The sequence below is a fragment of the Gavialis gangeticus genome, unplaced genomic scaffold, assembly GCF_001723915.1.
Source record: "Gavialis gangeticus isolate Ggan-Ray unplaced genomic scaffold, GavGan_comp1, whole genome shotgun sequence".
Classification (NCBI taxonomy): Eukaryota; Metazoa; Chordata; order Crocodylia; family Gavialidae; genus Gavialis; species Gavialis gangeticus.
Window position 1 is genome coordinate 68102645 of NW_017729030.1, and position 13662 is coordinate 68116306.

At 48.5% G+C, this 13662-nt stretch overlaps 1 protein-coding gene across 2 annotated transcripts in view; it reads right to left on the minus strand.

Annotated features, from left to right (window-relative positions):
• Positions 1-11355, minus strand: part of NAAA (N-acylethanolamine acid amidase) — a 29954-nt gene extending 18599 nt beyond the window's left edge. For both annotated transcript variants that reach the window (XM_019522323.1, XM_019522324.1), the window contains exons 1-5: positions 11146-11355; positions 10306-10470; positions 3178-3304; positions 1697-1787; positions 642-718 (exon numbers count right to left, since the gene is read on the minus strand). In XM_019522323.1, coding sequence (XP_019377868.1) covers positions 642-718; positions 1697-1787; positions 3178-3304; positions 10306-10470; positions 11146-11330 — 645 coding nt within the window. In that variant the 5' untranslated portion in view covers positions 11331-11355. The remainder of the gene's footprint in view (positions 1-641; positions 719-1696; positions 1788-3177; positions 3305-10305; positions 10471-11145) is intronic.
• Positions 11356-13662: the final 2307 nt, after the last annotated feature.

Below are 13662 nucleotides of genomic sequence, written 5' to 3' on the forward strand. Positions count from 1 at the left end.
ATACACAACCATATGCCCTCACAAACTCAACACCCCATCATACACATATACACCCAAACCATCACACACCCACACTAATCACACCCCACACACTCTCCCCAACACACATACCACACACAATACACCAGTCTAAGACTTTATTTTTTAACTATTATGCAATCACCTCTATATACACTAGGCAAATACACATGAATCAGGACAAAATATTTTTTGAAATAAAATTAAAATATGATATAGTAGATGTTTGACTTTTAGTATATAATTTGGTTTTTTTTCTGGTTCCAAGATGGCAACCCCTTCCCAAAGAGAGTACTTCTGGGGTCAAGATAGAGGAACTTCCAATGGCAATGGTTGGCGGTTAGAGGGCAGGACTCCCAGTCTGAAGATGGTGACCAGGGGTGAGGCAACTGCCAAAGGGTGGGGCTACCATTGCAGCCCTCAACAGCTCACCAAAACTCATTAAGCAGCCCTCCAGCTGAAATAATTGCCCACCCCGTCTAGAGAATACTCATCTCTACAAGTTATATACTTGCCTGCGTAGCCAAGTCATTTTCTATGCAAATGGCAAGACAAACGCTGTTATTGTAGTCTGCAAATAGCTTCTAGCATGTGGAAAAGGGAGGAAAAAAACTAATGCTTACATCTCTGATAAGCCAGCTGACTGGGTAATTTCGATTCAAGAAAGCAGCTACTGCATTTTCCCACCATGCACCAGCATCTGCAAAAAATAAAAGGGAAACATACAACCATATAACTCCTGTTGATAAATATGTCCTCCATGTGCTGTCATTATTCTTTTCCATTCTGCCATATGCATCTTTTTTTTATGGGTCTGACCAACTATTTAGTTGGTCTAATAAAAGATACCACATCTACACAAAGAACCTTGTCAACCATTGTTCCCATGTTCGCAGTGTGGGCGGTGCACACAAAGATTTCCCTGCTATATCGCCGTAGCAATGCACTAAAAGTGGGGAGCGTGCCACTATGGCGACATAACTAGTGATCACGTGTAGATTCACATGATCACTATGTCACCATAGCACACGCCACAGTAACAAAATAGTCACACGGTAACATGTAGACACACCCAGAGTGGACAAAAAAGGGTATAATGTACTTTCATGTCCAGAGGATTAGAGAGGTTGCCTATTTCACCATAGTGGCTGCCATCTTTGTATGGCAGTATGGTAGAACAAGGACAAAACCAGATGAAATAGAGTACATTTGTCCCACTATGGAAAAGGTGAGGAGCATAGGGTGATGGCTGCATTTTCCCCTCCACTGAACTGCTTACGAATGATGGTCTACCATTTAATTTACAACTGGGAAGTTAAACTACTGCAATGCACTGGTACAATGGTTGATAAGGTTCTTTGTGTAGATGTGGTATCTTTTATTAGACCAACTAAATAGTTGGAAAATTGTTCTTTGCAAGCTTTTGGAAACAAACGCCCTTCTTCAGGGATAGGGAAAGTTGACTTAGTTGACTTTCCCTATGCCTGAAGAAGGGTGTTTGTGCCCGAAAGCTCACAAAGAAATGTTTTTCCAACTATTTAGTTGGTCTAATAAAAGATATCACATCTACCCAAAGAACCTTGTCTGCCTATATCCTTCGACCAACATGGCTACAACCAATAACCCTAAAGCATGGTACAATGATTGGCATTAACTATAGGCAGTGTGCTTGGCTTACCTCGTTCATTACCAGAGACTGTAAATTTGTGTGGACTTTGTCCAGTCCATAAGCCAACATAGCCACAGAAGGTAGTGCCCTTATATGCTACCTGAAAATCAAAGATGTACAGGATACCAGAGTTATGGGACAGAATTTTTTTAATGCAAATCATATTGTGAAACAGTCTCCTACATTCTACCTATTTCTTAGAAGGAAATAATAATTCCACTGTGGGCCCTTTGAAAAATTAACACAATAAAAGTACACAAATATACTATCTGTCCTCCTCTGGGGAGGAGATATCAAAAAATGTAAGTCTACTCCATGTCATTTAGTAATTAGAATCCAAGTACTATGAAATGTTGAGTTAGTGAGTTAAATCTGAGAAGTTAGTTTCAGTAAAATATTTAAAATTTTTAATGCAAACCTTGGCCATTGAACATAATGTCTGCAAAAGGCTTCCCCATCCCTTACTCCACCTGATCCTTCCTGTACATGTTCTAGTATTTTCTCCCTGTTTTAAATGTCACCAGTGACTGTTTTTCCAACTTCCCCTTGGAAGGCTGTTCTTCAGCCAAATACACTATGCTGTGAGAAAGAGTATTCTGAAATCCAGCCCTAACCTTCCCTTCTCTCAATTTCCATCGATTACATCCTAGTTATACCCTTCCCAAATGCAGTATCACTAAAAGCACTAAAAGGTGGCTTTCATCCTTCTAATATTTGTAAACACGTATTATCCCTTAACTACACAATACATATTTTTTTTCTATCAGGATTTCCTAATAGATTAGCTTTCTCCCAGCCCCAAATGAATTTTGCAGCTTTACTCTGAACTTGAACCAATTATTCAATCTCTTGCTAGCAACCTTGTATCCAGGAAATGCATCTACAAATACAACCCTAGAGAAAGATACTAGGGTACCGAGATACTATAATAAGACCTGTCATCCTGCATGGTGAAGAACTCCAAATAGCAAATGTTTGTGTAATTTATTATCAGGCCCTGCATAGATGATTCACCAAATCTAGCTGCTTAAATACATGTACAGCCATATGCCATTCCCAGAAAGTAGGGATGCTAATATGATCCATGGAGCAGTGTCATCTGGCCCACAGGGCTGGAAATCTGGTAAAGGGGTGAGTGGCAGCAAAATTAATGACTGTGACTTTCTACTAAACTGATCCAGAGCAATGATTCATGTCACCTGGCCCATGGGGGTGCCTGAGGGCCTTGGAAATTTGATGGCAGGATGATCACAGCTGCCACAGCTCCCAGAGCCAGGACAATGCTGTTGCCACTCATCCCACTGCCAAATTTCCAGGCCTGTGGGCGAGGTGACACAGCTCTGCACTCCAGATTTGATCCAGTGGACCAGTTCCACACAACTCACAGGGCCTATAGGGAGCCCTACGTTATTCATCTGGCTTGTGCAGCCAGATGTTTGACACCCCTGCCATAAAAAATGCCATCAGTCGATGTCACACACAAACCATACCTGCCCATTCTTTATAAACTGCACATCAATTGTAATCTTGCGTAATATATCACCAGTATCATAGTCCAGGTTCCGGCCATGGTAAATGTTTCCTTTGTAATCTTGGGCAACAATGCTGGTACAGAAACTGGAAGCAAACAAAAAATCCAGAAGAAATTACTTTAAAAAAATGAGGAGACATTTCTCAATAATTAATCTAGATGAATGAGGCTGAAAAATTCTGAAGAGCCTTAATAGCGTACTATATATACACACAATAAAACAGCTATAATTGGAAGAAAATAAACTGCCTTACAAAGGTTGACAGTTACATTAGAAGCATTCAGTTGTCAGAATATGACAATAAATTTATATTGACTTTGAATCACATGACCACATACTACTGTTGAAATAGTAAAAACCATAGCAATTGTTTTTAACAAATTTACATACGCATCTTGCATATTGTTGTATTGTGTGCAGTTCTTTGTACAAATAGTCCACCCAGCCAGAACTGTAGTCCAGTACCAGAATTCCTGCCCATAGGAACTTGGAGGTCACTTTTAACAAGCAGGTATCTCCCTTTCCCACAACAACTATAAATAATCCAAGTTTACATTATCTGCAAACTTTCCCTCAGACCTCCTTCTCGCCTGCGGTCCTTGTTCTTTCCCTAGCATTGCCCTGTGGCAATGGTAATAAAGCTACCACAGTGCAGCACTGATGCTGTATTTGAAAGGAAAGAGAAAGACAGAACAATGAAAGGTGTATAGGAACATGGAACTGGAAGGGGCCTCCTTGGCCTCAATCCAGGCCCCTGCATTCACAGGTAATCCTTAACCCAGGGGTGGGCAATTACTTGGGCCAGAGGGCCACATAGTGAGTTTTAATAAGCTGTTGTGGGCCGGGTCAGAACCTCCCGCCCCGCAAGCAACTCACCAAAGCTCCCTATGGGGCTTTGAGTGGGCAGGGTTTGGGAGTGGGATAGGTGTGCAAGTCTGATTCGCTCCCTGCATGGCCTGCCCTATGGGGGTGTGAGGGATGTGTGTATGGGGGGGGGGGTGCAGCCCACCAGCCTGGCCCTGGCCAGCATGCAGCTTCTGGCAGAGCTGTTACTTGTGTAGCTGTAGCCAGCTGGGTGCTGCTCTGCTCCCCTCACCTCCAGCAGGAGCTGCCTGCTCTGCTGTGCTGTGCTGTGCTGTCTGGGCAGGGGAGAAGCTTCGGCTGGGCGGCTCCAGCTCCTGGCTGCCTTCCACCCAATCTGCCAGCCTGCAGGTGGCTGCTCATCGTGCTGGGTGGGTGGAAGGCAGGCAGGACCTGGAGCTGGAGCCATGTGCGCCGAGGCAGGAGCCATCCAGCTGAAGCTCCCCCAGTTCAGAGTGGCACAGCAGGGGCAGAAGCATGTGGACGAGCTGCAGCTGGAGGTGAGGGGAGCAGAACAGCCCCGCCAGGCTGGGCCCTGGTTAACACATGCAGCTTCCAGCAGGGCAGTTCCTAGTCCAGCTTCAGCGAGCTGGGTGCTGCTTTGCTCCCCTCGCCTCCAGCTCCTCCTCCTGCCCCACTCCAGGTGGGCAAGCGGGAAGAAGCTTTAGTCAGGGGGCTCCTGCTGGAGGCGAGGAGAGCAGAGCAGCACCAGGAACAGACCTGCTGGAAGCTGGGTGCGTTGGTTGGGGCCTGGGCCAGCAGGTGGAAGCCTAGCAAGGCCTGCTCTGGCAGGAGCAGGTGTAACTCTGCCCCAGGTGGAGTGCTGTGGGGGCAGCTGCTGGCCACATCCAGTCAGTTGGTGGGTTGGATCCACCCCTGCCTTAACCAAAGGAATTCCCAAAACCATTTCAAACGCTCACACAGAACTACAAGGAACAATATCCAAAACACCCTATGATACAGGGGAGTTGTATGTTTTTATTAGGGGTTGCAGAAATATAGTACATGTTTGAGGGAACAGTAAATGGTCCTGCATTATAGTAAAAGCTGTGTTAGCCAGCATTCTGCTAGCCGGAATACTCTATTAACCAGAATTTCCGGCTGGCCGTGTTGAGGAGTTCGTGAGCCCTTGCGGAGCTATTCCTAAAGACACAGAGTCACTGTCAATCTCAAAATTTATTCAGTATGCTGGGCACCCTGAGCGAACTCAGAGGCCCCGAATAAAACTGTTAGAGGCGATTTATAGTTTACAGACAAGATGCGTGCGCAGGTGGGAATTTTCCTCTGTGAATATCAGGTCAGTGTGGGAAAACTCTTAATTGTTTCAAAACTGGTTTTTGGCTGCATGCTAACTAATGGGGGGAGGGGGGGCCTGCATTCTTGATTGTTTCAGGCTTCAAGGTGACTAGGCCTGTGTCTTATCAGCCTGTCCTTGAAGGCTGAGTCTGCTGTAGAAGCTACACTATTATTTATGATCTTGTTAATAAATTTCTACAGCCGGATGCAGGGGGAGGCTTGCACGTGGTGACTGCTGTCACTGCCATCCACCACCCTGTGCTGCCGCTGCTCCACATGCAGCCGCCACCCTCCTCCGCCCCCTGTATTATCTGCCTCAGATAACCAGAATTTTTACATAACCGGCACCCCCCCATTCCCCAGTTGTGCCAGATAACAGAGCTTTTACTGTATAATGTATATAGTACTATAATGTATATAGAAGAAAGGGAATTCAGATGACACTTGCAACTTTAACATTGACTTGAGTGCTTAACTGTATAATTTATAAGGTTCACTGATCACATTGTGTTTACACTGTGGCAGCCTTCCAGGAGTTCTGGCTGTCCTGGAGCAAGCAGTGGCTGGCCTTCCCCTAGGCTCAGAGATGGCGGGATGTGGGGAAAGTGCATGTTCAGCCCTTTTGTTGTAACTGCACCCAGAGCCACTCACAACAGACGGAGGAAGCCAGGACGCAGCTTGAGAGGGAGGTGCTGGAGGGGATCCTGACACACCAGTGAGGCTCCTCCATCAGCAACACCTGCCTGCTTGCTAGCTGCTTCAGCAGCAACCCCTGTGTCTGCCCTCCTGTGGCTAGTCCTGCGCTCCACTCCCCCTCTTCTGGTGTTTTGTGATCAACTGAATAAGCCAGCAATGTGGTTTCCCTTTCCCTCGTGTGTGTCCCTGTTCATCTTTTTGTGATTCGCCTCCAGCCCCAGCCCCTCACACATATACCACCCCCACACAGGTCATCCATACTGACCTGTGGCAGTCTCTCTCACAGGACCTGGCCAGTGTCAGCATTAGTTGGATACAACTAGCATAGATCAGTATGGAGGACTGGGACCGGCTCATGGGTCATAGAATCAGATCCTTGCACCCTGGCCGAGCTTTTGAATGCCCTCCAACTGATGCCCACCAAAAAAGCACTGGGTATCAAGGGGCTGACTGTGGAGTTCTATCGCCCTTTCTAGGATGTCCTTGGCCTGGACCTTGAAGGGGATGGGGACCTCCCTCTGTCATGCAGAAGGGCCGTTCTGACCTCGCTGCCCAAAAAGGGGGCATCCCACGATCTGAGGAACTGGCGCCCAGTCTCAGTCCTCTGTATGGACTATAGGGTCATTGTAACAGGTTGGGGCCCCAGGGGTGGCAATGATACCCCCTGGTGGCTCCATGACCATGCCTTACTCTACACCTAGGATGCGCCCCCATCTCACCTGCCACACCTTGATGGATTATAAATTAATATAAAGGGAGGCTGCCCATGGACCATTGCTTGGCCCCAGTCATACTGGCCCCAGACCCCTGGCTGGGCCTCGGCAATCAACTGTGCCCAGTAGGGCACTCAAAGCCTTATGGGCTAACTGTGTGGCTCCAAACTGCCCCTTTAACACCTGCATGGCATGGAGCGTGGTATCAGCATATTGTCCCTCTGTTGGGACCTCGGTCTCTGGCCCTTTAATTTAGCTAGGCCTGCTAGCCTAGGCCTACTGAATAGGACTTGGCTCTGAGGCACTAGTTTCCTTTGTCCCTTTTAGGCATTGAGCCCATAGCCCCTCTGTGGCTGTGTCCCTCTTGGGCACTGGGCCCCTCTGTGGCTCACTAAGCCTTTAAGCCCTGATCCTCTCTCTGGCAGGGATCACGGCAGTCAAGTGCCCCCCTAGACACTAATGGGGCCTCCACCTTCCCTATAGCTTCATCTGCAAACCACTGGTAAACACAATATAAACACAAGCCCCTGGGCTATAACATAAATACCAACATATAGCAGCCTTCTACCTCTGCAAGAGTATAAACCCTCACTAACCCAGCATCCCGGGCCCCCCCTGGGCAGGAGTTCTTTCCCTGGTGACAGCCAAGGAGAGACTGCCCTGCTAGCCCCAACCCTCAGCATACATGTAGACCAGGTCTTGCCTGCATCCAGTCATTTGTACTTGTACCTGTAGCATACCAGGTTGCAGCCCCTCTTCCATGTCCTCCAGAATTTCCTGCTGAGGTTCTCACTGCACTTCTCCCCACACCCTTTTTGTTATGCAGTTCTAGTCTGTGACCCCTCCAAGCCCTGGGACATCCTGGTCAACCTCCTCCTGGCTCTGGCCAAGCTGGCCATCTATAAGACCAAGAAGGAGGCTTTGGCCAAGGGGAACCTGGGCACCTGTGGCGCTGTCTTTCTGGCATACCCTGCTCACATTTCCAGGCAGTTTCATTGATCGGCAACTACAGGCTCCCTTGACTCTTTCAGGGGGCAGTAGGTGCTGGCTGGTGTGGAATTTCCCCTTCTGAATCCCTAGTTATTTGCCTGTGACCTCACTCCTGTGCCTGGTTTTCCTTTTTGTTGTCCCAAGCATTCAGTTCACGTGTCCTCAGTGGCCTCCCTTCTTAAGGGAGGCTTATTGTTTTCTGTCATGGGCCAATGATGGGCCCATAGTCTACCCAGCCAGACCAGAGCTTGCATAGAGACTCACCTCAGGGCCAAAGGGTTGCTGTACAGACTTCAGAGATGCATAACCAGCCACCTGAAGACTGGCTCCACCTGAAATGGTCAGCTGGGGCAGCACGCTGCCACATGCAGCTGGAGTAGGCTCTTGACTGCCGGGAATTCTGCTGGAAGCTAAAAGGGGCTACTGCCACACATGCAGATCCCCCGGAGAGGGGAAAGCATGAGATCAGCAGAGCTTGTACAAATTGCGTGGAGACACAAGGACAGTGCTAGGAGCCAGAGCCAGAGGCTGGAGCCAGGGACCAAGCCAGAGTCAGGACTGGGAGCTGGAGCTGGGGACAAAGCCAGGCAGTAAGAGGATAAACCCCTCTATCAGAGAAGCTGCAGCGAGAGCTGTTGTGGGAAGGGGACAACAGAGTTGAGTCAAAAAATGAGGGGTTTGGCAACGGTGGTAGGGTAAACCAATTTAATTGATCAGGGAGGCGGTGAGGGAATGACTTGTAAATTGGCATGTCCTAAATAAATTTAGTGAAGATAAGCTGGTGCCTTGAGAGTTCCTTAACTGATGAAATATCAATAAGGAATGAACAATGACAAAACTCTTTATTTGATGAAATATAAATAAGGATCGAGTGATGATTCTTTACCAATGAAGTATAAGTAAGGATTAATTGAGTGATGACAATTTGTTGATTGGGGAAGTACCAATAAGGACCAATTGACGTGGTGAACAGGTGGTCAGACTCACTAACATGTGAATTATAAAACAGCTCATTAGTTGGATAAGCCAGCAAGAAGGAAATTGTTAGTTGGCTACTCCCAAGGACAAGTTACCAGAATGACTGATTAATAGCCTGGCACCACCCGGTGTATTTTATGAGGAAGAGATATCCAGAAAGATCGAGGGCCTGAGTCCGTATAGGTGCGGTAAGGGCAGGGAACAGGGGAGGTGGAGCCTGGGGAGGAAAGAGTTCTATCACTGACTGTGATAAACATCACACTTCCTTTTTTTTTCTGTTTTTTACTTTGAACATCAAGGCACAGCAGATGAATAACAAGGGAAACTCCAAAATGGGGGAGTGGGTAAGGACTTGCACAACAAGGATGATTAATGATATGGAGGGGTATGAGAGTGCTTCTTTGTACCTTCACATACAGATGGGGTTATACTGCATAGTGCGTAATGAGCAGTATATGTGGGATAACACTAGACAGAAAGTGGTTTTCCCCATCTAGGAGAATGTTCATGATTCCAAAAATTTCCTGTCTTGGATGAGGTCTAATTAATAAAAATCTGAAAAATTTTCAAACTGACAATCAGAAAAATGTTGCTTTAGATCAATGTTTGAGGCACCCCTCGGAAAATTCTTGCTCTTTGACTTTTCCACAGCCAAAAGGAGTGAAAATAACAGAGCAGTTTTTCTATTGCAAAGCACTCAGAAAGACTGTAACAGGTCAGATGTTTTCAACACTGTGGATTCCTATTTGAAATGTCTGGGTTTATTTTGTGAATCATGTTTGCATACCTAACAATGCTAACATTTTGAGACATCCCAGGGTGCCCGTAAAGGGATCTCAAGGCACCCAGGGTACTGCAGCACCCTGGTTGAGAATTGCCGGACTAAATTTTTAAAAATTTACGTAACATGCTAAAATAAAACTCACGGCAGGCAAGGCCTTGTTCCTTCTGAGTGAAATTCAACAACCTAAACCGGAGGTGTCAAACTCTCTTGGCCCCTTCCGACCAGATCCAGACAGCAGAGAGCCTTGTGGGCTAGATCCAGATCCACCTCCAATGGTAGGGTAAGCAGATTCAGGGAGTCACAGGGGTTAGCACAGCTCTAGGGCTCTGTATGCAGGGATTTGGCTCACTCTACCCCTCCCCCACAACTCCTTCAGGAGCTCCACAGGGCCAGATCTTTGATACACCTAGCCTAAATGATAAAAAGTCATTTAGAATTCTAATTGTATAAACCAAACTAACAAGATTTTAAATGGACAGGCTTTTTTTTCTAATGTACAGAGCTGGTCCTTCCTGTTCTGAGGTTTGAAGCTAAGACTGGAGTGCATTATTTTTGCAGAATATTAAAAGTTGGATGACATCATTTCATGCCCCATACCAGTACTCTCAACACCTAATCAGTGGAAACTTTCTAACTGAACATATGAGCTGGAATCAGACCAAACATTCAAGGCAGAAACTAAGCAATTTTAATACTAAGTGTTTAATATGAGGCTGTCCTGCACCAAGATACTTCAATATTCCTTTCTATAACAGACTAGATACTTACGCAGTGGCTTCATAAGCCAGATTGAGGAGAATCCCATCTCCCACACTCATCCCCAGGGCATTGCACATTCCCTGGATCTCTCCTGCAAAGGGCTGAGGGACGAAGAACTCCAATTCCTCTGCTAACGGCCGAATGATAGCGTGGACCCACTTCGGTATGGTTTCACTGGAAGACACGCAAACAGTAGCTAATCACACTTTTGATGTAATCACAGACAAGCCCTGTATAGCATTAGCTAGTTGTTGAGTCCACATAGGAGGGTGGACATGTACCTGGCTGGGGTCATCTGACCCCTGTGCCCCTTCCTGCCCAGGGCAGGGGGTCGGACTCAATGATCTGCTGAGGTCCCTTCCAACCCAAACGTCTATGATCTATGAGCACAGCCTCTCTGCTTAGCCCAAAACAGAACATGGCTTTAAAAAACAAAACAAATACCTTAGCAGCCAGCTTTATCTGACCTCACAGGTTTTTGCCCACTGCATTTACTGTGGTGGAATAATCCCTCTCAACTGAGCAGAAGTCAAGTTAAACACATTCCCACTCGCCTGCAGCTAGGGGAAAACTGTAGAGCGTCCTCGTCTCCCTCAAACCCCCACTTGAGGGCAGCTCTGGGGGTGAGGGGGTCACAACAGCATCTGCTTCCTTTCGACGCACAAAGTCTCAAGTGCTCGGACTTGAAAGGAGCAAGCCCCGCTCCCCCACCCCCGCGAGGCCAAGCACAGCGCTGCTCCTGATGCCGAGGGACCGGGAGAGGCCGGGGACGCGCCCTCCCCGAGGCGCGGCGGCAGCAGCGCCCCTGCTCGCTCACTCACTCACTCACTCACTCACTCACTCACTCACTCAATGACGCGGGTGAAGAAGTGTAGCAGCAGCTCTGGCTCGAAGCGCTGCAGCACCGGCAGCCAGCGCAGGTCGGGGTCGCTGTCCAGGCTCACGTTGCAGAGCGGCGCGGCCCCCGCCGACACCGCGCCCAGCAGCCGCAGCAGCAGCAGCAGCAGCGCCCAGCCCCCCGCTCGCCGCCCCATGGTGCCCGGAGCCGCCCGGAAGAGCCCCCGCTCCGCCCCCATGCTGCAAAAGGGCCGCGGCGACCTCCAGCAGTCACCCCCCGCCCCGCCCGGGGTGCCCCCGCCTTCCGGAAAGGGCCAGTAGCGAGCACGCGTGGGCGACACCACGCACCCCATTGGGCGCTTAGGTCTGGGGGCGGGACACGGCTCCAGCTCAGGGGGCCCTCTGCCCCGCTCCCATCCTGCGAGGCAGCAGCAGCGCCATATTTTCTTCCCAGAGAAACCAAGACAGGAGAGGGGAAGTCACTTACTTGGGCAAAGCTAGGAAGGCGACCTAGGTAGGTAGGTCGTAGTCCCCCCAGCCAGGTCCCTTGTGGCTAAGGAAGCTTTTCCTCTCTGCTGTTGCTGAAGTGAAAGATATTACCATAAATACAGCAAGGGGCTGGCCTGGCTTGGCAGCCATCTCCACAATGAGCTGACGTCCAACAAGAAATCGTATGAAAAGTGGGACTCCCGTGACAGAGTAAAAGTATGACTTGGGTGTGTAGACAGACAAGGGCGAGGCCTCATGCAAGATGTAACACACCCGAGTGGCAACAAAAAAGGGATTTTGCAAGCGTGTCAAAACTAAGAGGAAGACCACAAAAGCCACAAGAGTGTTTCTCAAGCAATGGGATGCTTCAAATAGATTCAACAGATATCTCGAACAGTGCAAAAGTGGGGGTTTGTTTTTATCACGGTGGGACCAGGGTTTTTTGGCAAAATAGTTGGTGGGACGTGAGGTGCAAAAGGTTGAGAACTTTTGCCTTAGGGAATGCACAAGGCAGTCTAGTTACAAGATTGCAGAAAAGGCTGAAGTATTTAATGCTTTTTTTTAACTTTAGTCTATGGGGCAGCTAGCAGATGACAGGCACAGTTGGCAGCAAAGATAGGGGAGGAGTCCAACAACCTCTGATAATGGAAAAAGAGATTAGGGCGTAGTCAGGGTAAAAATAAATGTTGCCATATGAAGTGGATCACTTGTGTTAGGATGTGTCCCAGTCCAATGGATCTGTTGTTTTGGGCCAGACGCACATTGTTAACCCACCACATCAATGGGCAGGACAACAGGCAACACACTCTCCTGGGGCTTGGTCCTGCACAGCCTGGGAATTCCCATGCAGGAGCAGGCCCCTCCAGCCCTGGGAAGATCTGCCCAGCTTTCTTGGCTTACCAAGATGCGTCCCCAGGATTTCCAGGGGCACATTGTAGGAAGAGGGGAATGACATGCAAACACACCCAGGGCTGGAGGGGCCTGATCTGCATTCTGCTGGGATGGGCCAGGCTGGCTCTGTTCTGTGCTGCACTGTGCACCACTGAAGCTGTGGGTAACGTGGGCTGGGCTGGATCCTGGTAGGTACATGAGCAATAGTCATGCTGCGTCCCCATGGGAGGCCCAGTGCTCCTGCTACACTTACTGGCCCACCTACCCCTAGTGGTGCCCTGCCAATGACTTCCAGACCTGCCACTACAAGCTGAATCGCAGATTCCATCTGGTTACCTGGCCAAGTTCCCTGAAAACGTGAGCAGCTGTTACAGCAAGGGCATCTACATGACTAGTAAGGGCAGAGGCCAGGGCAGGGGCAATGCCCTGAGACATGCTGAGAGCCCTATGAGCTTTGACCCTGGCTGTGCTGGTGGCCCCAAGGAAGGGAAGCAAGCAGCACTTGAGTTATTATCAGATTGGGAGGGAAGCATTTCCTTGGCCCCTGGGCAGGCAGCAAACTGTTTTTTTGCAGCAAATATGCATCCCTCTACTTATCCCCCCACCTCATTTTCCCTCCTGCCAAGGCTTCTGTGCCCCCAGTGGCAGGGAGTGGAGTCTGACAAGGCGAGAGAACAGGAATGACTGGTAGGTTTGTGTTGCATCTGTTATGGTTAAGTGACATGATTAGAAAAGTTTAAATGGCTAATTTTTTAAATATTTACACCTCTAACATCACTGCACAGGAGCTACTTCATAGACATTAGGGCTGGAAGGGACCTCATAAGATCATCGGGTCCAGCCCCCTGCCCAAAGGGCAGGAAGTCAGTTAGGGTCAAAGGATCCCAGCACGATAGGTATCCAAATGTTTCTTAAGTGTCCAGATTAGGTGCTTGCACCACCTCTGGTGGGAGTCTGTTCCAGGCCTTGGAGGCTTGGACAGTAAAGACATTTTTCCTTATGTCCAGCCTAAAATGGTCTTGCAGGAGTTTGTGACTATGGGACCGTGTCATCCCTTGGGGTGGTCTGATGAACAGGTGTTCCCCCAGATCCTGATGCACACCCCTGATGTACTTATAGGCTGCCACTGTTAGTCAGTCATCTCTATAT